The sequence below is a fragment of the Astatotilapia calliptera genome, chromosome 7 (assembly GCF_900246225.1).
Source record: "Astatotilapia calliptera chromosome 7, fAstCal1.2, whole genome shotgun sequence".
NCBI classification, from domain to species: Eukaryota; Metazoa; Chordata; class Actinopteri; order Cichliformes; family Cichlidae; genus Astatotilapia; species Astatotilapia calliptera.
Window position 1 is genome coordinate 6489178 of NC_039308.1, and position 27440 is coordinate 6516617.

At 40.9% G+C, this 27440-nt stretch overlaps 2 protein-coding genes and 1 long non-coding RNA gene across 3 annotated transcripts in view; 2 read left to right on the forward strand and 1 right to left on the reverse strand.

Annotated features, from left to right (window-relative positions):
• The first annotated feature begins 486 nt into the window (after nt 1–486).
• On the forward strand, nt 487–19030 carry sptlc1 (serine palmitoyltransferase, long chain base subunit 1). The gene is made up of 15 exons (XM_026172748.1): nt 487–586; nt 3757–3864; nt 3939–4033; nt 6196–6289; nt 6655–6727; nt 11364–11496; nt 13783–13912; nt 14056–14145; nt 14407–14514; nt 15744–15839; nt 16723–16819; nt 16907–16961; nt 17198–17315; nt 18126–18199; nt 18513–19030. Exons 1-15 carry the CDS (start codon nt 533–535, stop codon nt 18607–18609), a joined length of 1422 nt encoding a protein of 473 aa, XP_026028533.1. The 5' UTR covers nt 487–532; the 3' UTR covers nt 18610–19030.
• On the reverse strand, nt 5320–6189 carry LOC113025227 (uncharacterized). The gene is made up of 2 exons (XR_003272771.1): nt 5522–6189; nt 5320–5398 (listed from the first exon to the last, which is right to left on the reverse strand). It is a non-coding gene; the product is annotated as an uncharacterized LOC113025227 (long non-coding RNA).
• A 5461-nt stretch (nt 19031–24491) lies between the features above and the next one.
• Nucleotides 24492–27440, forward strand: part of LOC113025228 (tyrosine-protein kinase transmembrane receptor ROR2-like) — a 34288-nt gene continuing 31339 nt past the window's right edge. The window contains exon 1 of the mRNA XM_026172749.1: nt 24492–25104. Coding sequence (XP_026028534.1) covers nt 25041–25104 — 64 coding nt within the window. The 5' untranslated portion in view covers nt 24492–25040. The remainder of the gene's footprint in view (nt 25105–27440) is intronic.

The following is a 27440-nucleotide window of genomic DNA, read 5'->3' on the forward strand; positions in this document are numbered from 1 at the left end:
CACCAGTTTTCAGCTATATTTGTCATAAGCAAGTTAGCACAGGGTCAACATTGCAATGAAATGTGTTAGAGGAGCAGAAGACAAGTCTCTCAGCAGCATAGTACAATATAGCACTGCAAGTTAAAATTATAATGCAATATAACACTAAAATTACAGTTCCAAGAAATAAAAGAAAATAGAAATGTATTGATGGACCACCTTACCTCAGTATTCATGTATTGAGGTGGGGTCGGACAACGTGATTGCACATGAGATAAAGTGGCAAGAGTGAGCAGCAGTGCAAATTTTTAGAGCAGTACAAGATTTAAAGTGGCATTTAGTACAGTATTGCATAGAGTAAGAGTTTTTATTTTTTATTTTTATTATAATAAAAAGCTGTGCAATTATACTTGGGTGGTTTAATTATTTGATTTTATTTTTTTTTTAAGAAATATAAAAATAAAGTCATTATCGTGAGATAAGGACAGTAGCAGTGGTGGGTGACGTAATAGGGGTGTGGCGTGATTGCGAGTGACGTTTTAGGAAGTCAAACATGGCGACCGGACAGCAATGGGTGTTGGTGGAAATGGTCCAGGCGTTTTATGAGGTAACTGTTTCTTTTCCTCAGTTGTTGGGCCGAATTATTCCCTGACGTTTACTCGATTTTTCTTATGCTTGGCTATACGTTGGTGCTGTAAAATTTGTCCCAGGTTGTTAACTGTAAAGTTCTCGGTTACTACCCGATGAAAGGCTTAGCCCGTAGCTGTTCAGCGAAGAAGTAACTCATCAAGGAAGTATGTAGTAGCTAGCTACTGCTTACACATTAGGTGAGCTACAGCGCTGGAGTTAAGTTTCTAAATGCACATAGTACGATAGAGCTGCTACGATAAGAGCTTCAAACTATGCTGACGATGTCAGGCTAACTGTTGTAGCTTTTTAACGTCTTGATGCATGCTCAATCATCCAGGTAAGTAAATCTCCAAAAGTTGATTCTGTTCACAAAACGCTACGTCCAGATGAACAGAATCAACTTTTGGAGGTGTTGTAGCTTTTGTTTATCAGTGCTATGATTGGCTGTTTTATTATTATTATTATTAATATTATTATTGTTGTTATTATTATTGTTAGAATTACTCTTGTGGTCTGACTGTAGATTTCTGTCTTCCTTCACGTTTTTGGTTAGTGATCGGGGAAACTTATCAGAGTGATCGGCTACTTGTGTGTGTGTACAGGGCGTCTCTTCCGTCATTTGGTAGGGCACTGTCATGATGGAATGAAGTAGGAGCAGACTTTATCTTTGAGATCTCTTCAACTATTCACAAGTGTCCATGTTACATTTTTTAAGCAATGACAAGTAGAACAGTGGTTAGTTCTATCACTTCAGAGGAAGGCTCTGGATTTGAATAAGAGCCAGCTGTGGCCTTTCTGTGGAAGTTTGCATGGTCCTGTGGGGTGGCTGTAGTTCAGGAGGTAGAGCAGGTCACTTACTAATCAGAAGGTTGCCCCAGTTTGCATGCCAAGTATCCTTGGGCAAATATTAACCCCAAGTTACTTTGAGTGTGTGAATGCTTATAGATAGAAAGAACTTAAAGCATAAAAGAAAGTGCTTGTGTGAATGGGTGAGTGTGGGATGTTGTATAAAGCACTTTGAGTTCTCAGAGAGAGTAGAAAAGCACTATATAAGAATCAGTCCATTCATGCAAGCGACATTAATTGTTGATTTTAAATTGGCTGTATTTGTGAATTGTTGCCTCTTTCAGTTTGGCTCTAGATTTAAGGCGTCCATGGCTCAGGGGGTTGGGAAGTGTATCTGTAACTGGAAGGTCGCCGGTTCGATCCCTGGGCTCTCTGTCCTGGTCGTTGTGTCCTTGGGCAAGACACTTTACCCTACCGCCTACTGGTGTTGGCCAGAGGGGCCGATGGCGTGATATGGCAGCCTAGCTTCTGTCAGTCTGCCCCAGGGCAGCTGTAGCTACAACTGTAGCTTGCCTTCACCAGTGTATGAATGTGAGAGTGACTGAATAGTGGCATTGTAAAGCGCTTTGGGTGCCTTGAAAAGCGCTATATAAATCCAATCCATCATCATCATTATTATTATTATTCCCAATCTAGGCAGTTAGAAAAATGTTGACTTGTCTTGGACATGCAAGTATCCTCATCCTTAGTTTGTCACATCTTCATATCTTTAATTTTCTGTTATGATGGTGTATGAGGTTAATAAAGAATGTTAATAATAATTCAGTGTCCAACATAAGACATTAATTTTGGACATAGGACATTTCAGCTGTTAACTGTCAACTGACTCCCCCTGCTTGCTGCAGTTGTCACTGCGATAGAAAGTGGGACGGCTGCCATCAGCCTTCAACAGGCTGCCTAATTTAAACATGTGTCAGACTAAGTTAACAGTTCATCTGCATATTTTAATATAATTTCTGCAGCTTTACTGTAGCTTCTCGCTGTATAAAGCAAACAGTGGTGGATGGAGAAGCTAGAAATGTCACTTTTCTTCATGTCAGAGTTTGTTGATCAGGTGCTTTCATTAAGGACCACTACCCTTTCCCAGTAAAGGTTTCAATGGCAATTACAAGAGCAGCACTGCTGTTTTGAACACTAGAAAAACGTTTTATTTCACTCTTCCTGACTTTATCACTGCTGCTGTTGTGTTATAAGTCTTTGTGTTGAAAAATTGGGGGCTGCGTAGGCTTAATGTCTTCATACTACGTATTCATATGCTTGTTCTTAGATATGTTCCTATTGCAAGTCTATTTTTAGTCACAAACATGGGTGAAAAGCTCGCGTTTACATGGTAACAACTGCACACTACAGTGCCATGTATTAAACGAAGCATCGGAGCAAAACATTTGTGTTGAGGATTTTTTATAATTGAGTTATTTTATTTGTTGAAACCCTAGTAAAAATGCAGCAGTATGCTTTGGACCTCACTGTTGTTTTAGCTGATTGTGTTCCTCTTAATTTTTGTAACCTTGCACATGGTGGTGCAGCCAGCATGATTGGGTTGAAGACATGAGTGTTCAACAGTGCTGAACTTGTTTTTACTGCCATTTCAGTTCTTCCTCTTCTTCCTCATCCTCCTGGTCAGCATCCTACTCTGTTACACTTACCCCTTACAAGTCCTCTTTTACTACATCAAAAAGTATTGGGCCAACTACATTTATAAGAGATGCTTGGCTGTGGAAATAAATGCCATGAAGTTCCTGATGCACAGTTCATGTGCTAAGAGGAGGTTTGGAATGCTCAACTTTTACAAGTGGTGTGCCTTAGCACTTAGCACTACCGCTCTAGAACTTCACATGGTCTGCAGCGTCGCAGCTAAATTTCTTTGAATTATAAACATTACTACTCTGCACTAATACCGATTACAATTAGTTATGGAATATCTCAGAGGCAAGAAATTTCACAAACTTAATTGCTACATCATATTACAGTACCATGCTCAAATTCAGTAATCTCGTTAGAGCAACCCATTCTTTTGTAAATGTTTGAAAAGGCCCATTTCTTGGCTAGGCACTTGCTTTTTGTACACTTGTGGCAATGCGACTGAAAACAGGAATTCAAAGATTTAGAGGTGGGATTTTATACAGCTATCTGATGGATGTATTAAGTTCTCTACAGCTTAGTTGTTTATGTTGCATTTAAATTTCATTCAGGCATTTGCAATGTTTCTGAAATGTTTCCACTTATTTTAATTCTTTCCTGTGTAAAAATGCATTTTTTGGAGCATGTTTCAAAAACAACTATTTTTTTCCCCCCCCTCAGGCTCCTGCTTACCACCTTATTTTGGAGGGAATCCTCATATTGTGGATAATTAGGCTTCTATTCTCTAAGACCTACAAACTTCATGAGACGTATAAACTGACAGAGAAGGTAAACCGTGTGGAGAAAATCAAACAGTATTATTTTTTGTTACCAAACTCTTCTCACATGATTCTACATTACAGGAAAAGGAGGAACTGATTGAGGAATGGCAGCCAGAGGCGCTAGTTCCTCCCGTTTCCAAAGACTATCCCACCCTCAACTATGATGTTGTCACAGGGTAAACACTCTGTTACCTCACTGCTTTATTTACAGGTTTTAAGTATTCACTAAATCAAAATGTCTATAAGAGTCAGATGACGAAAGAAATATTAGCCCCCCTGTGAAAATAATATTATTCGTTTTTTTCCTCTGAACCAGGATTAGCATGACTTTTCCAAATATACTAGTTTTAGTTTGCATGCTTACATTAATTTGCCAACAGAATTATCCCACCCAAAATGCTAATACCGGTAGTTAATTTTTTTTCTTTTTAGCTGGATGACAGCCTAGTGACAGTTTCATTTGTTTTCAAGCAGTCCTGCACTTATCTACTAAGCAATCCCATCCCATTGTTTTTGGCAGATCTCTCAAACTCTTTTATGGTCTTCTGGAAAAGACCTTAGTCATCTGACCAGAGGATGTACTTCCAGTGTGATTAACCTTTCTCCAGGTTATCTTTAGCATGTGTCAGTCTAGCTTGAAGATGTTTCTTCTGCAGAAGCAGGGGTTTTCTTGATCTACAGTCCATTTATGTTCAGGGTTCAAGTGATTGCCTTTTTTAAGACTACAATTTTTGACTTGGCTAAGTGATTCAGTAGTGTCTTGGCAGTTGCTCTGGGATCTTGAGAAACATCTCTCCCTAATTACTTTTAAAGATTTTTCATTGATACTCTTAAGAAAAATAAAGTTCTTTAATATAATTATGGGTAATCTGCTAGGCAAGTCCACAAGCAGTTGGACAAAGATAGTTTTTATCTTTTTGCCTTTCCACACATGGTGATCATAGGTGCTTTGAATATGCAGTCCAAAGCTTATGCAAGTGTAAGAGGCTAAAATTAAGTTGCTAAACATACCCATCAGAAATGGTACAAGATTTTAACAGGGCTATATCAAAAAGACAATAAAAACAGGCAGGGAAGTAAGGAACAACTGTAAGTAATAGGCAGTTGTATCAAGAGATGCCTAAGCTGAAAACCCCAAATAAATCTATCAGGTAGATATCCAAAAATTTAAAGTGGCCAAATCAGTTATTTAGCACATTCATACAAACAAGGAGTTAACTGGTCAAGCTCAGACAGACGGAAATGTCTAAAAGACCACAGAAGATGAAGAGCATCATTGGAGAAGTCTTTACTTGGTTAAGAAAAAACATGACACTATCTATTCAAATAGTATACTCGATGTAGAGATCATATCTGTACGGTTTTTACTAAGTTAACTACCTTTAATTTAGCAAACTCCCACCGTAAGGGTGTGTTTTAACTGATGAAACTGTGTCGTACTCAGGCTCGGACATCTGATTGCTGCCTTTTATAAGTTTATTCCACAACCATAAACTAACACCAGTACAGTAACCGTGCCTTTACAGATGCCAGGTAATCAACTGAAAGACACAAAATAAAACAACCATACAACATTAACAAAGCAACACTATTAATGACAGTACAGTTTAGTAATAGTCATATTTATAGCTTTAACACGTTACTTGGTTAACACAGAAACTCACCAGCTCGGCTTCATCAGTCATAACAGCGATATCAATGAAAAGAAGATCCGGCAGGTAGGATCTATGAGCGGCCGTTAACACATACCATCCCAGACTTGGATAAATCACTCCGTCTTAAATAAATTTGTCATTTAAAGCAAATATGAGTCTGGCTGATAATAAATCACAACAAACAAATTGGCATGTTAGTAATATGGGAAAAAACCACACAATATCTTTGCCAATGTCTATAATCAAAAGTCACTATAATGAATGAAGATTTAAAACAAAGTGTAAACCACTGCTTACGCTCGAGAACAGGAAGCCCGGGTTAGTCTTTGCTATATAATATCTAAAACTGCTGTGTGACTGCTGATAGTAGCAGGATAATACGAAGGGTGTAGCATTTGAGATTCAGCTAAATGACCTTCACAAAAGCAGGCCAAGGGCTTATTCTGGCAAAAATTGAATACTTGTAAATGACTGAGTCACTTACTTGATCTCAAACTAAATGATAATGTTTTTCATATACTCGAGAAAAAGTAAAAGGGAAAAAAAAAAATCAATCCGAGCTTAAATTACATCTTGACAGCTTGGATGAAAATGAAAATATCCGATTTTTGTAAATATCTGATTTGTGCCTTGAGTATGTAAGATGATAAAATAAAGATTCAAATGCAAAATTTCTGTTACAGACCTCCCAGCCACAAAATCACAATCAATGGAAAAGACTGCATAAACTTTGCATCGTTCAACTTCCTGGGTCTCCTTGATAATGAGCGGGTTAAGGTCGGTATTTATTATTGAAAGGCAACCTTGTAATTTCAGTACGATATGTTCTTCCTCTAATGTGCTAAATTATCCATTTACTGTTATAGCTAAATCTTTATCTAGGCAACATTTATGTTCTGAAGGGAAAACCCCTCATTTAAAACAGCCACACACACAGCTAGGTCGCCCAGTGAATGACTTGCCCAGTGGGCAGTGCAGTTTTTATCAGAAGCAACTATTAAGTTGTATTATTGCTAGCAAAAATAATTCTTTGAATTATGCACAAACACAGTGTGACATTGACAGTATGCCTCAGTCAATGAGTTTTATTAAAACTTGAATTTGTTCTAATTTTAGAATTATAAGCTAATTTTTCATTACAGCAAAAGGCTTTGGCATCACTGAAGAAATATGGTGTGGGCACTTGTGGTCCAAGAGGCTTCTATGGGACCTTTGGTGAGTTTAGCTTTTCACCCCTCAGCTGTAAAAGGCTGATGGGGTACTTTTATCTTCTATTAACATTCCACCATTTGATGTTAAGCTACACTTGTAAGAAAAGTAATTAAACTCTTTGATAATCTAATTATTTCCTAAATATACCCTTAATTTATTCTTTTCTTGGTTTGAATGAATATCTTGCTGACATAAAACGATGTGTTGTCAGAGAAATCAAACCCATTTATACAGAAATTTGGCTTACCTCAAGGGTTAACTATAGGACAACTTATTTTCTGCAGTTATAGCTCAGCCTTAAACGACTGAGCGGCATGGCCACCCGCTTTTGTAAGGATTTTTAAATTGACACCATTTCTTAGAAGTCTTAGATTGGATTAACCTTAAAGTCAGAGGTCAGGTTTTCAGAAGATGTTGCAAACACGAAAACTGAAGATCGTTTTTAAATCTGTGACATATTGGTGTCAGACTATCCATCCATCTTCATCCGCTTTATCCGGGGCCGGGTCGCGGGGGCAGCAGCCTAAGCAAAGAGGCCCAGACCTCCCTCTCCCCAGCCACCTCCTCCAGCTTATCCGGGGGAATACCAAGGCGTTCCCAGGCCAGCCGAGAGATATAATCTCTCCAGCGTGTCCTGGGTCTGCCCCGGGGCCTCCTCCCGGTGGGACATGCCTGGAACACCTCACCCAGGAGGCGCCCAGGGGGCATCCTTGTCAGATGCCCGAACCACCTCAGCTGGCTCCTTTCGATGTGGAGCAGCAGCTGCTCTACTCTGAGCCCCTCCCGGATGGCCAAACTTCTCACCCTATCTCTAGGGGAGAGGCCAGCCACCCTTCGGAGGAAGCTCATTTCTGCCGCTTGTATCCGCGATCTCGTTCTTTCGGTCACTACCCACAGCTCGTGGCCATAGGTGAGGGTAGGGACGTAGATCGACCGGTAAATTGAGAGCTTCGCTTTTACACTCAGCTCCCTCTTCACCACGACGGACCGGTGCAGCGTCCGCATTACTGCAGCTGCAGCCCCAATCCGTCTGTTGATCTCCGGCTCCCTTCTCCCATCACTCGCGAACAAGACCCCGAGATACTTGAACTCCTCCACTTGGGGCAGGAACTCATCCCCGACCCGGAGTGGGCACTCCACCCTTTTCCGGCTGAGAACCATGGCCTCAGATTTGGAGGTGCTGATCCTCATTCCCGCTGCTTCACACTCGGCTGCGAACCGTTCCAGTGCGAGCTGGAGGCCCTCACCCGATGAAGCCAACAGAACCACATCATCTGCAAAAATCAGAGATGAGATTCTGAGGCCACCAAAGCGAAAGCCCTCCGCCACTTGGCTGCGCCTAGAAATTCTGTCCATAAAAATTATGAACAGAACCGGAGACAAAGGGCAGCCCTGGCGGAGCCCATCACCCACCGGGAACGAGTCCGACTTATTGCCGGCAATGCGAACCAAGCTCTTGCAACAGTTGTATAGGGATCGAATGGGCCAGACACCCCATATTCCCGCAACACCTCCCACAGGACACCCCGAGGGACACGGTCGAATGCCTTCTCCAAGTCCACAAAACACATGTAGACTGGTTGGGCAAACTCCCATGCACCCTCAAGTATCCTGGAGAGGATAAAGAGCTGGTCCAGTGTTCCACGACCAGGACGAAAACCGCATTGTTCCTCCTGTATCCGAGGTTCGACTAACGGACGAACTCTCCTTTCCAGCACCCTGGCATAGACTTTCCCAGGGAGGCTGAGGAGTGTGATCCCCCTGTAGTTGGAACACACCCTCCGGTCCCCCTTCTTAAAGATGGGGACCACCACCCCGGTCTGCCAGTCCACAGGTACTGCCCCTGATCTCCACGCAACATTGCAGAGGCGTGTCAACCAGGACAGCCCTACAACGTCCAGAGCCTTCAGGAACTCGGGGCGGACCTCATCAACACCAGGGGCTCTGCCACCAAGGAGTTGTTTAACTGCCTCAGTGACCTCGCCCCCGGAAATTGGCGGGTCATTCCCCTCATCCCCAGACTCTGCTTCCTCCTCGGAAGACGTGTCAGTGGGATTAAGGAGGTCCTCGAAGTATTCCTTCCACCGCCTGACAATTTTCTCAGTCGACGTCAGCAGCGCTCCGCCAGCACTATACACAGTGCAGGTATAGCACCGCTTTCCCCTCCTGAGACGTCTGACGGTTTGCCAGAATCTCTTCGAGGCAGTCCGAAAGTCTTTTTCCATGGCCTCTCCGAACTCCTCCCACACCCGAGTTTTTGCTTCAGCCACTGCCCGAGCCGCATTCCGCTTGGCCTGTCGATACCTGTCGGCTGCCTCCGGAGTCCCACAGGCTAACCAAGCCCGATAGGACTCCTTCTTCAGCCTGGTGGCTCCCTTCACCTCTGGTGTCCACCATTTGGTTCGGGGATTACCACCACGGCAGGCACCAACCACCTTGCGGCCGCAGCTCAGTGCAGCAGCTTCGACAATGGAGACGCTGAACATGGTCCATTCGGACTCAATGTCCCCAGTCTCCCTCGGAATGCTGTTGAAGCTCTGCCGGAGGTGTGCGTTGAAGATCTCGCGGACTGGGGCCTCTGCTAGACGTTCCCAGCACACCCTCACTACGCGTTTAGGTGCACCAGGTCTGTCCAGCGTCCTCCCCCGCCACCTGATCCAACTCACCACCAGGTGGTGATCAGTTGACAGCTCAGCCCCTCTCTTTACCCGAGTGTCCAGAACATATGGTCGCAGGTCTGCTGATACGATTACAAAATCGATCATCGACCTACGGCCTAGAGTGTCCTGGTGCCACGTGCACTTATGGACACTCTTATGTTCGAACAGGGTGTTCGTTATGGCCAAACTGTGATTAGCACAGAAGTCCAATAACAAAGCACCGCTCGGGTTCAGATCAGGGAGGCCGTTCCTCCCAATCACGCCCCTCCAGGTCTCGCTGTTGTTACCCACGTGAGCATTGAAGTCTCCCAGCAGGACAACAGAGTCTCCAGGTGGAGCACCCTCCAGCACCCCCCCCCCCCCCCCCAGGGACCCTAAGAAGGCTGGGTACTCTGAACTGCCACTCGGCGCATAAGCGCAGATGACAGTCAGGACCCGTTCCCAGACCCTAAGGCGCAGGGAACAAACCCTCTCGTCCACCGGGAAAAACCCCAACGTACCGGCAGCAAGCCGAGGGGATATTAGAATACCCACCCCAGCCCGCCGCCTCTCACCAGGGGCAACTCCAGACTGAGACAGAGTCCAGCCCCTCTCCAGGAGACTGGTTCCAGAGCCCAAGCCATGCGTAGAGGTGAGCCCGACTATATCTAGCCGGTACCTCTCAACCTCACGCACTAACTCAGGCTCCTTCCCCACCAGAGAGGTGACATTCCATGTCCCTATTGCCAGTCTTGGCAGCCGGGGGTCAGTCCGCCAGGGCCTCCGCTCCTGGCCGCCACCTGGCACACAATGCACCCGACCCCTATGGCGCCTCCTGCGGGTGGTGGGCCTGCGGGAGGATGGGCCCATGTCTCCTCTTCGGGCTGTGCCCGGCCGGGCCCCATGGACTAAGGCCCGGCCACCAGACGCTCGCCCTCGGGCACCCTCCCCGGGCCTGGCTCCAGGGCGGGGCAGGGTAAACAGGGTAAACCCTATCCCGGGCAGGGTAAACTGTTCCCTCGGTGTCCTTTTCATAAGGGTCTTATGAATCGCTCTTTGTCTGGTCCCTCACCCAGGGCCAGTTTGCCATGGGAGACTCTACCAGGGGGCAAAAGCCCCCAGACAACATAGCCCCTGGGATCCCTGGGACACACAAACCCCTCCACCACGATAAGGTAGCGATTCAAGGAGGGGGGTGTCAGACTATTTATTTGAGATTTTAACATTATATTTTTTTGAAACGACAAAGACCGAAATATTAGGATGGCTTCTGAGTAGCCTAATTACTACGGGGCATGACATTAGTTACGTTATGTTAGCTTAAGCATTTATATGTTAGCTGTTGATTTGCAATCGAAATTCCAGCCGTCTAGGGATAATACAAGGAGGATAATTTTGGAAAAAGACCTAATGACTCAATCATCAGATCATGCAACAAGTTAATTCAAATGAATTAGTGAAACCACAGTAGTAAAGCAAATACCAATAGTCATACTCATTCTACCTTAGTATGGACATTTACTTTCCATCACCGCAGCAACTTCTTTCACACACCAAGAAACATTCACTCAAACCATAGTTTGAGTCACTCGCACAACTATATATCCAACTATATCTTATTAAGTTCACTGGAGTTTTCCAGTTTCTCAGATTTTCTCTTGGTATTATAATTTTGTCATTATCCTTAAGTCTTTCTGCCATGATAAATGGGATAGACAGCCTTATCGTATTTTTTAATGAGCCTTGTTAAGCTGTCAAGGGATAAGCAAGTGAATGTATCTAATGCTAAGTGATGAACTGAGACTTTTCTCAGTCAAGCACAAATATTTAAAATCATACTGTTGTTTGGTGTCTTGACAGTCTTTCTTTCAAAGTGCAGTAGTTTTTTACCTCTGATTAAACCACATCCACTAAAAACTCAGAAATACTAAAGGTAATGGTAAGTGACATCTAAAAAATGTAACCAATTAGTAACTAATGTTATGTTTCCTTGCCCCCAGATGTTCACCTGGAGCTGGAAAGCCGTCTCTCCAAATTCATGAAAACTGAAGAGGCCATTCTTTATTCATATGGCTTTGCGACTATTGCTAGTGCAATACCTGCCTACTCCAAGAGGGGTGACATCATCTTTGTGTGAGTGTTGTTTCTCATAATATGTATACCAATATAACACCCCTCACTCAATTAAACCAATCTTCAGTTAGCTTTAGTTTTGTTTATTTTATGTGGCCTTTGTGAGGACAGAGATTTTAAGTTCTGGATTTAACAGGGACTCAAAAAGAAACTAAAATAGGAAACATGTCTAAGGTGTCTTTCTAGTCCGTATTAGTACCCTTACTGTGACATTGTGATTCAAATGAAAGCTTTAAATAGAGGTGTTAGAGCAGTCTCCTACATACTAGTTTAATGTGAATATGGAAGAACACATCCTAGACAAGAAAACACCCCTAAGACTCCTCAAAGTGTTACTGGAGGTCAGTGTAATACCATCCACAGAAACTACCGTATTTCCCGGACTACAAAGCGCACCTGAATATTAGCCGCACAAGCTAAAATCAGGGGAAAATCCTGTTTTGTACATACATTAGCCGCACCTGACCAAAAGCCGCAGGTGTTTCAATGTTGACTTATCATATGTAAGAGAATATGCACAAAGGGAATTGTCAGGAAAGAGATGGCTGTTTGGAGACACACCCGTTTTATTAATATTTTGAAAAAACAAGTTATGGGTACATATTTGCACAACTTTTTAGGTATATGTACAAGTAGCGGTAATTACAAGTACGAAACATGTACTGTGCTTCATAAATGAGTAACAAATGTAGTACATAACAATAACCTGCAGCACACCAGAAAAATAGATTCAGACTACCTTTTAGGCTCAGGTGCAGTGACACGGCTTTAACAAGAAGAAAAGTCAGTCATTCACCACCATCTTCCTGCGCACTAAAACCACCAAAGTCCTCTTCTCCAGTGTCGGATACGAACAGGCTCAGGATGGCTACGTCATCCACTCTCAGCTTCTCTCCTTCGTTGTCACTTACAAAACCAAAGAAATCCTCGTTGTCAGTGTCAGAGTCAAACACCCTCAGAAGGGCCGTGGCGGTGTCCTCCTCTCCATCATGCAGCAGTCCAGCCCTTCGAAATCCGTTGGTGATCATGGATGTTTTCACACTTTTCCACGCTGTCAGATTCCACCGGTGGAGTTGAGCATAACTTGCATTTCGCAAGTTATGCGAAAAGCCGCTCGTCATCCACGCCTCCCGCTGAACGCGTAGCGTTAATTTGAAGTTTGTTTTTCGCGCTACTTGTACGGCACTATGTTGCCTGGCGGATGGACACGTGACCAACATACCACTCTTGAACCCAGATACTGTGTGTCTGATCACATGCCCTTCCGCCAGGCAACGTAGTGCCGTACAACAGCGGAACAAACAAAACAAATCGTCTTACGATATGACAAAATCATGGACAATCCATAGAAAAGCCGCACCTGACTAAAAGCCGCAGGGTTCAAAGCTTGTGCAAAAAGTAGCGGCTTATAGCCCGACAATTACGGTAGTTACACGTAAACATGAGCCAGAGCTCCATGTAACAGGTCAATCAATAAAAGAGGAGTGTTTTTAGATGAAAAAATGAATAATTACCACCAGGCCGAGGGTGGGCTTTTTGAGGAACTAATATGATCAAACAAAATAATTTTTAAAAAAAAAGTCAAATCATTCAAATCATGGGCTGCTCAAAACTTTTGGATAACATTTTAGATGATAATAACTGAGTATCATCTGTACAGCAACAGAAATGTGTAAATTGTTTTTTAAATAAATTGCCTAAGAAAAGCATGTCTAACATAAAGTTTTCTGTAGAACTCCAAGACTAACTTCTGTATGTGAAGGAGACTTCTTCTTTAAATGTACAAATTTTAATCTGTCAGACAACAGCACAGTGTTTTGCCTTTATAGCTAACAGTGTATTCTAGTCTCTGTAAACTGTTGTGATCAACGGTTGAATGCGGCACTGAGGTGTAACAGGACAAGCCGTTTTCAGGCCACTGCCAGAGGCCATAAGATGATTATTAAGCTTCACTAGGTTTTGGTCTGTGAAATTGATCTATATTTGAATAAAGCTGGATTATGTAAGAGCTTTTTAAGTAATGGTTTAACCACATTAAAAGCCTGTAATATGTAACCTGTTATTAAAAATAAACTGATAATACTGAAAGGCAGTAATTACTGTTAAGAATTGTTTGAGGAGTCTTGTAGGGGTGGGGTTTCATAGACATGTTGATGGACTGGATGAAGTGATAGTCAGATTTTGTTTGCACAGACTGATTTACCTACCATGTGTAAGTCTGACTGACTCCAAGTGTGGGATATTTTGGTTCCATAGTTTAATGTTTTCTCTTTTGTTTCCTTTCAGAGATGAAGCAGCCTGTTTCGCTATACAAAAAGGTCTTCAGGCATCCCGCAGCTTAATCAAGTACTTCAAACACAATGACATGGAGGACTTGGAGAGGTTGCTTAAGGAGCAGGAGCTAGAGGACCTGAAGGTTAGGACCGTTTGAGAAACTCAAGTGTCACAAATGTGCTGTAATGGTGTTACAGGTGGTACAGGATGTTAAATGCTTCTACATTCTCGCTATTTTCATTGGGTTTTTTAAAAAATCTCCAAATAAGAATGTTTCTCTTGCAGAATCCTCGCAAAGCTCGAGTGACCCGGAAGTTCATTGTAGTGGAGGGGCTCTACATCAACACTGCAGATATCTGTCCTCTGCCTGAACTGGTAAATGGAAAACAATTTTGTTTCCAATTTAATTTTGCTTGTTTTGCAGAAAAAAGTTTAAAAAAACCCCACCAAAGCACAGGCAAATATTATGGCTTAACATCGTTCACCTTCTGTAGTTGAGCTGATGTCCGTCTACTACAGTAGACTAAATCATTCACCACTCGCTTGATTTCTTGATTATACCAGATAGTGTACACATAGATACTTTTGCCATTTATTGACTTTATGTTTTGTTTTTTATGTTTTTCTAACTTCCAGGTAAAACTCAAGTACAAATACAAGGTGCGGATCTTTCTTGAGGAGAGCATGTCATTTGGTGTTTTGGGAGACCATGGCCGAGGAGTCACAGAACACTTTGGGGTCAATGTGAGTAGTTTAGCTTGAAATGCAAAAATACTTAATACTGGCAGTAAACAGTTTAACAGCTGATTCAAAATGTGTTATTATCTTTCTCTCTTGGTAGCTTTACCATAGTCAAACTAGTCTAGGTCAGCTGATGCAATCAAATAAATAAAAGTGATTGAAATATAAATAAAATAGAAGGTTTCTTTGCAGACAATGGCTATGTAACGTCTGGAATCTATGGACACGATCAAATGCTGAATTTTATTTGTTGTAAAGCTTTGTAAGATTTACCATTACATTGAGCTTGCACAAATGCACAATCCTTTCGGACTAATTTTTGTTAATGGCAATATCTGAATCTTTGGTTAGCAGACTAGTGATTTGCACTAACGAAAAAAAGAAAGGAAAGAAATGTGTGTCTCCTCATTTATGTGGACCTCTTCTTCGCCAGTATTCTTGACTTGGCTGTATGTTATGAAGGGGTTTTGCTTGCAAAGGGAAACGTTATGCAGCCATCCATTTTAGCTGTCTTCTAGCACTTTGGCGTACCGTGGTGTACCAGTCGGTTACAGCCACACTTAAAGCTTCTGAACTTTCTTTAGTAGGCCTGTAGATGTTTGTCTAGGTCTAATGATAGCCTGCTTCATTTAGATTAGTGAATCTAATGTGGGCCTTCTGCTCAACCATTTTCTGATTGCCATAAAAATGTTGTGGTCCAAGTATCTGGTGTGCGTGTGCGTGCGTGTGTGTGTGCGGTTGACAGAGCAGTTTTGAAAAATGTTCTGTCAGCCTACTTTCAGGCAGTTTCCTCCCACATTGAAATCTGAGGCAATGTTTGAACACGAATGTCTCAAAAGCTATTAAAGATAAAAGTCTCAAACTTTCATTTTAGTGGTAAGAAAAGGGAGTGAATCACGACAGATCAATAGATGCATCAGTTGCTCAGAATTGACTTGTTAAAATATAACAAAAACTTTTATTTTGTTGTATTTTGCAGAGGGACTAATAATAAACTTCACATTGCAAAAGACAGCTAGTGACAGTTTTGAGTGGTGTATAGTTTTATTTCACAATGATGCAAAAATAAAATGTGTAGAATACTTAAAGTGAAATTTGTAGTGACAAAAATGAAGAAAATCTGTTTTTATTTAACTTTTTAAAACAAATATGACAGTTTGTCATTAAATTGCACTTTGATTGCGTCATTTTAAATCTATCTTAGCAAAATGAAAAAACTGTGTTTCTTGCAGATAGATGACATTGACCTGATAAGTGCTAACATGGAAAATGCTCTGGCTTCCATCGGAGGTTTCTGCTGCGGCCGCTCCTTTGTCATCGACCACCAGGTACTGTAACAGCCGTGTTGGGAGTCTGTCTTGTAATGCATCATCAGATAATCAGCCAGCATTTTTACATGTCGTTGTCAAGATTAGTGATTAATCAAATGCTTGACAAATCATTATATCTAGTATATATCTGTTGCTTTTTTGTAACGTTTCACTTATTTACACGCCTAGTTACATTTTATACTGAAGTACAATTTAAATAAAAACAGAATGCAATGATTTGCAAATCTCATTGACCCATATTTTAATCATATTTTATAGAGTAGGGGTCTCAAACTCGCGGCCCACATCACCCCTACTGTGTAGCAGCGCCACAAATGTCTGTGAACTGAGGAGACCAGTTGCTGTGACTTTGCGAAGTGTTTTTAATTGGTGAAAAGTCTGGACTGCAAGAAGGCCGGTTAAGCACCAGAACTCTTCTATTATGAAGCTTTGCTGTCTTAATAGGTGAAGTAGAGATGCAGGCTTTTGAAGCGAGCACCGAGAACAGGATGGTGTCTCTCCTCTCATTCCATCTCAATTGGTCGAATTTTATGATAGAAAATATGAACATTTATAATATTTTAATATGAAACAAAAGTAAACTACTTTCATTGTGGATGTGTTCTCAAATCTTTTGGGAAATGTTTAAAGACACATTTAATAAGGTGCCAACAGTTTCTAGGCCTAACTGTAAACTCAGACCTCAGTCATTACACCTAGCTGAGTGAAGTGAATCTGGGGAAACGTAAGCTGAAATTATACTGATATGGGCCAGAACTGCTGGTTTGTTATTCCATTAATCGATAGGTATTTTTAAGGTGATCAATTTTAGCACGTTAATCATGAAGATATGATTTAGTAAAACTTTTTTTTTTTTTTTTTTTTTTTATGTATTTTGTAGCGTCTCTCAGGTCAAGGCTACTGTTTCTCTGCCTCTCTGCCTCCCATGCTGGCTGCTGCTGCTATCGAGGCTCTCAACATCATGGAGGAGGACCCAGGTACACAATCTGTTCTCATCCACTCCAGCTCCGGAAAAATACATTATCATTAGAATTTTTGTAAAAAGAATTTCTTCTGTTTTGCAGATGTTTTTCGAGTCCTCAGAGAAAAGTGCAAACATGTCTACAACGCTTTACAAGGGTATGTTTGTGTTTATGATGATTTCTTTTTTTCCTTCTGTAGGTGGGGGAGGTGTCCCTCCACATCAGGTTTCTGATTCAGCATCATTATTTGCATCCCCAGACACTACAGCCTTTCACACATAGAGGAAACACATAGGCTTACATTCAAATTATGCTCTGGCTTTGTCTTCCTTTACAGTGTCCATAATAAATTGTGTTTTGGTATATGTTTGCTTTATTTTCTATGTGAAACAGAACACCAGGTCTAAAGTTAGCTGGAGTTCCAGTGGCCCCAGCTCTTCACTTGGAGCTAGAGAGAAGTTCTGGTTCCAGGGAATCTGACATGAAGCAGCTCCGTTCAGTTGTCGATTATGTAAGTCTAACAGTACCAGATGATTCAATCAGACGCACACTGAAACTGTTATTTAAAGTTTTTGGAGACCTCTGTGGGATTTCATATATAACTTCAGACAGAGTGTCAAAGTCAAGATGAAATCCGGTAACACTTTATAACACGACCTGCGAATAAGGCGCAAGTACCCTGTACTTGTGTGCATTTTGCAGACAACAAGTCAGGTTGTTGCAGAAAACAATAAAACAATTTTCACTGTAAAACCTGCCACTAAGGCACAAATACACAAGAAACAATGAAACAATTCACTGTAACTACCTTCTTACACTTAATCCCCAATGGGGTTAAGTTTAAGGGGCGTCCCCATCAAAACGCAAAAGTATGGACATGTCATTGGCACATTATTTTAGATGACAGCAAGATAGTACCATAACTTCACAAATATAGTTTTGGTTTTTTTGGTTTTTTAAAGGCCAACAGTGTTTAGAAGTGCTTGTATGAGTGGGTGTGAATGGGTGAATGAGGCACGTTGTATAGAGCACTTTGAGTACTCCGGGAGAGTAGAAAAGCGCTATATAAGAATCAGTCCATTTACCATTTACTTGTGTGAATAGTATGGTATATGGTTAAGACTGGGACTACATTGTAATAGGATGCGACTGCATAGTGCTTTCATCATTTGATCAGTAGTACACAGTGTTTTTAGTATCTGTATTGTCTTATGCCCAAAACATTCTTATAATTCACTTTCGAGTTCCCATCGATCACGTGATGGAATACTGTATAAAATATGTTTAGTTTCTCATCGAGTTTCTATGATTTCTGTCTTAGTGTATGGAAAGACACGTGGCTCTGACCCTAGCTCGGTGTCTGGAAAAAGAGGAGCGCTTTCTTCCACCTCCCAGGTAAAAGACCCTACATTTCTATGCACCTGGCACATTATTAGTTCTGTCATGGGGTTTAACATTGTTTAGTACTTTAATGCATTTGTATCTCAATGGTCCATAGCTTTTTTGGCGGTGGACCAGGTTTAGCGTGGGGTAGCCATCTGCCATGACCCGTTGGGGTTGTACGTGCTTTATTATTTGATGGGTTAAAGTCTCATTTGAGGGTGATTTTGTTTGAAGCATTCAAACATTTGATTGAAATAATTTGTTTAAATAACATTACCTTTACACAGTCTCAGTGTGTCTCACTGCTCCACCTGTGTGTCTCCAGTATCAGAGTGGTGGTCACTATTGAACAAACAGAGGAAGACATCCAGAAGGCTGTGGCTTGTATCAGAGAGGCAGCTTCAGCGCTCCTCATAAGTTAGCAGACATCACTGGAGCTTTAACAGAAGTCTACACCACTGGTTGGGTAAAACAACAGCTTGATCCGCAAGATGCGGACCGACTCGTGAGATCTCTACTAATGAATGAATGTTAATGATAAATTTTCTTCCTTATTAATATTGTGTTATATGTTCTACATGTTGAAAGTTAGTGTGGGCCTTTCTGCTCTGAGTAAAAATGCCCCCCAAACACTATTGGAGAACATTTTCAGTTAGAACTAAAGTTGATTTCCACAAAACAAATGACTTGTTGCCTTTCTATTTAATGACCAAAAAAGCCTGTTGTACTTTTTGATTGATTTGTGTCTGCAGTCTACTCCTACTTGAACTGTGCACAGTTGTTCCACTTTTGTAACAAATAAATACAGATTTTTACACCTTGGATCATTTTCAAGAGAATTGAGATGATTGCATTGTGTAGTTTATGATTACGCATAACAGATTTTGGAAAGCTCTTTGTTTTCAAAGAGAAATCTCGATGTTGCCTGGAGTCCAGCATATAACTCGATGTGACATGTGAAAATACTAGCTTTGAGTTTTCTCAAGGCCCAAACTGAGGTCACAGAGAGGACATCCATAGAAGACTGGAGTAGAAACTGAGTTCTTATTGCTAATAACAGTATTCAACAGTTTTTCAGAAAATAGCAACACTGAAGACACAGTGTCCAACTACTAAAAGATTTTGATGTGCTGAATTGAAATATTTCAGATAAAACAACTGACTGGCTGTTGTTTCTACCTGTGAACATTTATTTTTAGATGTCTTCTCACATGTTTATGGTTTCTTTATACAATATTTCACCTTTCTCAATTGTGCAACCATTTTAGTTCCATTTGGTTTTATTTATAAAGTGCCAAATCACAACAACATCTGCCTAAATGTGATTTATTATCCCTCGTTCAGAGTTTATCTGATCCAGCCCTAATTAATATGCTTTATTGAAAAGGAACATTTTAAGCCTAATATTAAAAATAGAGATAGTGTCTGCCTCCCAAATCCAAGCTGGGAGCTGGTTCCATAGAAGAGGGGGCTGAAAGCTGTATGCTCTGCTCTCATTCTACTTTTAAATACTCTAGGAACCACAAGTAAACCTGCAGTCTGAGAGCAAGCTGCTTCGTTAGGGTGATATGGTGCTATGATTTTAAAGATAAGATTGGGCCTGATTGTTCAAGACCTTGTAAGTAAGGAGGATTTTTAAATTCTTGATTTAACAGGGAGCCAATAAAAGGAATTCAATAGAAATGTCCTGTAACTTTTCTGGCTAGAGGCTCTTCAAAGAACTTTTAGAACAACCTGATAATAACGAATTACAATAATTCACCCTAGAAGTAATAAAATCGTTTTTATTAGCATCAGCATATTTATTTTTAATTCTGAGACGGGATGTTTCTAGAGATATTTGGTTCATGTGTTTGTTTATCCACCTTGAGGAATCACCAGTAAAACACTTCCTCTTTTTATTATTATTTATTAAAGCAAGTTTGAATAATTAAATTGCGAGGATGAATGATTTTCCAGGGAACACCTGAGAGGACGAGAGCAAAGGTAGGTATGAAAACTATGAATAAACACGAGACACATGAAGCCATGAACTAACTTAGGTTAGCAGACAGTCTAGCAAAGGCTGGTGGAGAACACTGGTCTTAAATACAGCTCAAATTCAGTTCCAGGTGGTTATACTTGGGCGAGCGATGACTGCTCCGCCCCGAAAAGGAGAGCAGACAGTGTGGAAAAATACTGTGACTCACCAGACAATGACAGAAATCAGCTGCAAGTGCAAGTAAAACCAATAAGGGCGCTTGACAGGAACAAACAATTCCAAGGAAGTGAACCACTGGGAACTGATTCTCTACAAGAACCAGTACTCTGTTCCCATCCCTAGCTATCTGTACTTTACCTCAACATTTATTGTTCTAACAACTTTTTACTTTTACTCCCTACAATTTAACAAAAATATCTGTATTTTCTTTTCCTTAAATTTTCAAAACAGGCTTGTTACTTTTGATTTGAGACATTTAAAAGGCATTATTATTATTTAACATGACTGCAGACCTTAGAACATCAGACTGAATTGAGCCTAAAGAGAAGAGAAAAAAAATCATATATTTAATGTATACCCAGATAGCAAAATGACTCCAGCATTTAGTTTGTTCCAAAAAAGAGGAACATAAAGGAAGTGACATGGCAGGTAATATCAAATGCAATGTTTCTGTCTGCTCAACAAATATCAGCAAACAGACAAACTCTTTGTGTGAAGTTTGTTGCACAGTGTATCTACTAGAGACAGCACACACACTAATATATAACAAACTGTTTGTTATTGAAGGGTTGCATGAAAATACTCTGCAGTTTAATGCAGTATAAACAGGTTAGCTTTCAGTTTTGTGATGTAACTGCAATTTAAAGTAAAGAACAGTGTGTTATACTAGTGTACTATGGATGCGGTGTTTCTGGGTTATATAATGGATAGCAGAGATTCATTTGAATTTAAGCTGATGATGCGTAGATTCAGTCACTGAAATAGGCATAACCTGGTGATGGAGGACAGCTATGTGGTTCGGCCTCCCCCTGACACCACACCCTTAACCCGCTGCTCCACCCCTTCCCTGCAGCTGAGCCACAAAGCACAGCCCGCCACACTTTCATTGTATTTATATAGCACAAGGTTGAGTTAGCTTTTCGCAAAAATTGCTGGTAGAAACATCCTTAAAAGAACTATTTTTTACTTTCTTACTTTACTTTCTTACTTAGAGTAAATTTCAGAGCCTGGTGTTTGAATTTTTACTTAACTAAAGTAATTGAATCAACTTTTACCAGAGGATTTTTTTGACAAAAGTATCTGTACCTCTACTTAAATACGGAATGTCTGTCAATGTTTTGCCACCTCTGCTGCTTTAAGGCGTGAGTTTGTGAGTTATACCAGGGAGTAAAGTACTCCTGTGAAGTGAACACTTCAAGTGGCTATTCAGAGCCCAATACCAGTAAATAACTCTCAACAAAAACCTCATTTCAAAAACCATTTTTGAATTCCAAATAAAAAAAAAACAGGTGTTCAAAATTGTTTTTCCAAACACAATTTAAAAAAGAGAAATATAGTAAATTTTTTCAAAAATCAAAGATTTATTTCTGACATTTAAAATTCTACTCTCTTTTCCTTTTCCAGTTAGCTCATGGATTAGCTATTATATTAGCTGTTGGATTAACTATCTGATATCATGCATGATATCAATTCCTTCATACTCCAGGGACTGCCTGCATATTCCTGCCATAATCCTGAGGTGGCTGTAGTTCACCAACTAACCAAAAGGTTGGTGATTTCATCCCCGTGTGCTCCAGTCTGCATGCCAAAAATCCTTGGGCCAGATACTAATCCCAAGTCTCTCTGATGCATCCATCAGAGTATGAATGCATGTGAATGTTAGATAGAAAGCACTTAGACAAAGCATAGAAAAAACTGCTTGTGTGAATGGGTGTGAATGGGTGAGTGAGGCAAGTTGTGTAAAGCGCTTTAAGTTGACCTACATCCAACGTGGTGACGCTGAACAATATGAGAACAGCAGCCTGACCAAGGCTTGTGACAGAGCAATACTGGAAAAGCATATGACAGAAGGATGCAATCCATAACATTAATGTTCAGTGGCTTGCAGATCTTAGAGCAGATCATAACAGCAACCTCTCTGAACAATGCCAGACATCCAAGAAAGGGTCTGAAGCATGAAGAGTTGGTCAGCACTAGGCCCTGATATGATTCACACCTATCTAAAGAAGCTAACCATGGAGTGCAGTTAGTTACATACCAGCCAATAACCTGACTCAGTAGGAGCTCTTTCAGACATCATAGCGGCTAAGATGAATAGGCATATGACTCAACACATGAGCGGGGCACAAAAAGGAATTAACAGAAAAAACAGAGGGGCAAAACATTTCTTGGATTGCTTACAAGAAAGTCTGTGACTCACACATGAACTCTGGAGTGCCTAGAACTGTATAAGATCAACAAGCCCTTAAGAGCCTTCATCAGGAAATCAGTGGGGATGTGGTGAAAAACACTAGTTAGCACAATAGCACAAGTGTTAGATTTACACAGGAGATGCTCAGTCCCCACTGCTGTTCTGCATAGGCCTGAGCGTAAGTGACATCCCTGACAAGACTGGCTACAGATACTGACTACTGGCACAATCATCAGCCACTTCCTCTACATCAGGGGTCTCAAACTTGAGGCCCAGGGGCCACTTGCACTACCACGTCACCCCTGCTTGAAAAATTGGGGTGTTCTAAATTGTTTGGCTGGTAAAGTATATGTGGACCTCAATTAACATATTCAGTGATGCACACCACTGAGCATTTGATGGAAGCCAAAGTTGTTCTTCTGCATTCGGGGGGGGGGGATACAGAACGAGGTTACATGTTAATTTACTGATGATGTGCTCAACATGATAGCCTGTGCACAACTTTTACAAGTGTGACACATGCCTTATTTTGCTCGCACACTGAATTTGTTTGTGAAAAAATCCATTTAAGAAACCCTTGAACTGATATATTGCATCTAGTACCACTGCTAAGCAGAAGCTATTAGACATTCAGGAGCAAATGGGAAAACCTGTGATGAAACTCCTACAGGAAGTTGAGACTAGATGGAACAGCACATTAAATAGGTTTCAGCGCCTGTGAACGAGCTGCAGCAGCCTTGTCCTCCCTGAAAACAAACTTTGACTCCTTTCAACAGTGCTGACCTAGAAACAGTCAACTTCTCAAGCGCAAACAAGTGCTTGTGTACCATCAAAATCAGCCACTACAGTACAAGAGGCAAGTGAACATCATCAAGAGAGGCTGTGGGGCGTTTTTGACCGCAGGGTAGATGAAACCAACCAAAAACAGAGTCTTACTGCTGATGCTTCTGTTGAGGTTCAGCGCTATCCCTCAGCCTCATATCTACCAAGAGGAGATAACCCTCTAGATTACTGAACCCAGCATGCCACCATATTCTCTCATCTATTCCACCTGGTCAAGACATAGCTTTCTACTCCAGCCACATCAGTCCCCCTGTGAAAGAATATTCTCCAAAACAGGAGAGAGCAAGACATGAAACCTTCTCAGCTTGAGTACTGTTGAACAGTTGTCTTTCTTAATAAAAATACTCAAATGTATAGAAGAGCCCCATACAAATACTGACTGGTTCAAATAAAATATCCATCCATAGAAATAATACTACAAACCAACACAAAGGTTAGAGACAAAAAGACACAAGACACACAAAAACATTACAGTTTATTGAGTGCAATGTTTTTTAATCACATTTATTTGGTCACCATATGTAATAAGTGATGTGTTTAAAATGTTTCAAAATAATGTTCTATCTCTGCCATCACTACTGAGATGTGTGGAATCAATACAGATGCATGGAGTTCACAACATGAGGGAGGACATAACAAAAAACAAAGGGAACGTGAGACCATACATACAAGTATGGGATAACAAGTGGTCAGGAAGCCAGTGGAAAAACAGCTGGTAACAGTTAAGAAAGACAAAACCGAGGAACCAAAGCTAAACATGAAACACATGAGACGAAAATAACAAAAAATGTGATTGAGACTTCACAAGGCAAAGGGGAGGCAGGATGACACAAGGAAATAAACAGAACCTGACAACTGAAACAAAGAAAATCCACAAATATGAATATTAGAAATGACAAGAACAAAGAACAGAAGTGAGACCTAATGACCTAAAGGAGAAGTCAGGAACTACAGTGACAATAACTGTGACTTGACCAAGAAACTACTACTAATAACTCAGATGCCAAACTATAAAATAGAGTTAAAATAATGCAAAATGATAGAACCATGAAATACTTACCAGATTTTTTTTAACCTGTTGTGTCCAGCAGTTGTAACAAGCAAAGGTGTGGTCTGAACGCTACGCTGTCTAATATATTTGCTTTCCCAAAATGAGCTCTGCAGACTCTAGATTCCTCGTGTTAATGTTTTTATTTGTAAATAGGCTATTAACAGGATAAGGTTTGTAGATTTGGCAGTCTGGTTGTTAGGATTCTTGGGTTCTGTCTCTAGATGGTGCACTCTTCCTAAAACGTGGTTTGCCATATTGCACTTCATGCGCGCGTCACTGCTCGCATTTCAACGCGAGGACAGAGGCCAACGCAGGACTAGCAGCTCAGAGGCAGCCGCTCAGCCCGTCTCTCTTGTGGACTGTAAATGGGATGAACGACCGCCTGATTCCCTCTCCGAACCAGCATCTGTCCTCCACCTTCGTGTCTGACGATTTGGAAAGTAAGCTTTCTCTCCACCTACGACTGTGGACAGAAAACGAGAAGTCAAAAGAAGAGCATCGGCTCAAACAGTGGGAAAAATAAAGTTATCAGTCTTGTTGTAAAGTTTCCTTAGTGAAAACGTACGCCATGGTCACCTTCCTAAGGAGTTTGCTCTGGATACTTGTGTTGTCGCCCAGTCTGAAATGTGAAGGTGAGTTTCTTTCAGACTCCAAAAGAATTTGGATTAAGGTGAGAAGTGATGGGCTACACAACATAAAGACCGGCCAGTCGGTAAAGATTTTGTCCTACACATTTAGGCTCTGGCTTGAAAAACAGTTTGTGATGTTTCCACGTTGTTTCCACTCCTCCACACACAATAGATTTTGTTGACCGCTTTTGCAGTCCGAGTTAAGAGATCTGTTTAGAAATGGAGTTTCCGTTGTTTAAAGAGAATATCAATATTTTCGCAGAGAGCACGGATGGCTTACTACCGCTTAAATTTCCTACTTTACCCAAACTTGGACACACACAGTAAATATAACGAAGATTCTTCTCTAAATCTCTTTATACATTCTCTCCTTTAATCCTTTTGAACTTTGCCCTTTATGCTGGTTGAATTTTGTAGTTGTGTATTTGTATTTTTTAAGTATACACGTTTCACGATTTTAAATGGAAAGTGTGTGTGTGTGTGTGTGTGTGTGTGTGTGTGTGTGTGTGTTGGATTGGTGGAGGGGGGGGGTCTCCCGTAAGTATCTGTGACCACTTAAGCACTCTTTGTCCTCTTTCAGCTTGTTGACGTGTGTTCTTGCAGCTCCTAGTCTTCGTAAAAAGGGGTGCTTGTGTTGGACTCAAAGGACCACTATGTAGTTGTCATGTTAATTGAACGCATAGCTCGAGGTGATCTCACGTCTTTGTCAGTCATGCTAATTAATTTACTCCCCCTGTGGGAGGTGAGAGCTCTGCAGATTTCCTGTTTTCAGCTTTCGTTCTGAGGACTTACCATTTGGTATTAAGGGAAAAAGGTGGGGGTGGGGTGCAGAGAGCTAAATGATTAGCACATTCTCCTCCTGCTCTCTGTTGTTTGGTGTTGTCGCAGCATTTCTTTTTAACTCTGGCTACTAGGATGAAGAAGCTGTGCAGAGGTCTCCGATTTAAAAATAAATAAATAGATGAGAACATTAAGGATTTACTCTTTTTTCGTGGGGTGGGGATAAGGAAAATGAGTTCTTTTTTCCATTTTTCCTTTTAGTAGTTTTAAAACTCATACATTTGTACATACATAAGCCTCGACTTACTCTGTTCTTGTTTTAACTTGACTTTTTAAAGTTTTAAAATGGAGGCATTGCAATGTGTTGGATCCCTGCTTTAACCATACTAAGATATATTTTCTGACGTTCTTAAGGGATTTCATGTGTGCTAAGAACAATGCATGTGATACTGAACAGATTTCAAAGAAGAATTTAAAAGAAAAAGAAAAATTGCTATATTTTATTTCATTATGGGAATCTCAGTCTCTCTGACAATACACAGAGCAGAGTTCAATTTTACATTTCTAGATACATCCACGAGCATATTTAATTGATGTCAGGTTAAAAAACTAGTTAAGTTGGATGCATTTTAGGGTGACGAGCCATACCAAATCCTCAGAAACACTACGGGGTTGCATTATTATTTTGTCAGTCTGATGCCCTCTGACCCCTCTCCTTGTCAAACAGCCTTATTACAAGGAAATCGAGTGTAAAGTTTAGGACTTGAAATATCCTCCCTTTTGCATCTGTACTGCAAGTATGGGATAACAAGTGGTCAGACATGTATCCTATGTTAACAGTTCATGTCTCTCAAGTTCATATTTGGAGAGAGCAGGGATTGTATGAAATGAACAGGCTGTTTATCTAAAGTTAAACACAGGAGGCTGAAAAGGGACATGCTTGGAATTACTGAGACTAAGAGGAGTCCACAGATGCATTGATAACAGGCTTGTGAAAGTAAAAGGTGTAAAGACTTTAATGTGCTTTGAAACAGTGTTTGTTGGATCGGCTAACAGCATCTGAGAACTGTCTGAATTTGTTTTGTAAAACTTACAGAATGATTTAAAAATCATTCTGTACATTTTTAATTTAGCCAGCTTCTGTAGTCTTTCAGAAAGCATAGAACCACCCATAACCATCATTTTAGTTAGGTTGTGTAAGCGCTTACAAAACCCAATTCATTTCAAACCTACTATGGCCTCAAGGACATGTTTTTAGCCTGCAGCCAATGATCACGGATACCACTTTCGGAGTGAATGTTCATAAGAAATTATTTAATTGATAGCAACCTCACGTAAAAGAAACAGAGATGTGAGCAAATAAACTACAAACAATCATAACCAATCTGTTAAATATCCTCAGTAAATATTTACCCTATTTTCATGGCAGTTGGAGAAAAAACAGCCCTATACTATCTCCACAAAAGTGTGTTTTACTAGTTGTTCGGTGCTATCAAGGTACCAAACCGTCTTGATTAAGATTAGAAAACATGCAAGTTTTAGATGAAATGGAGTGGACA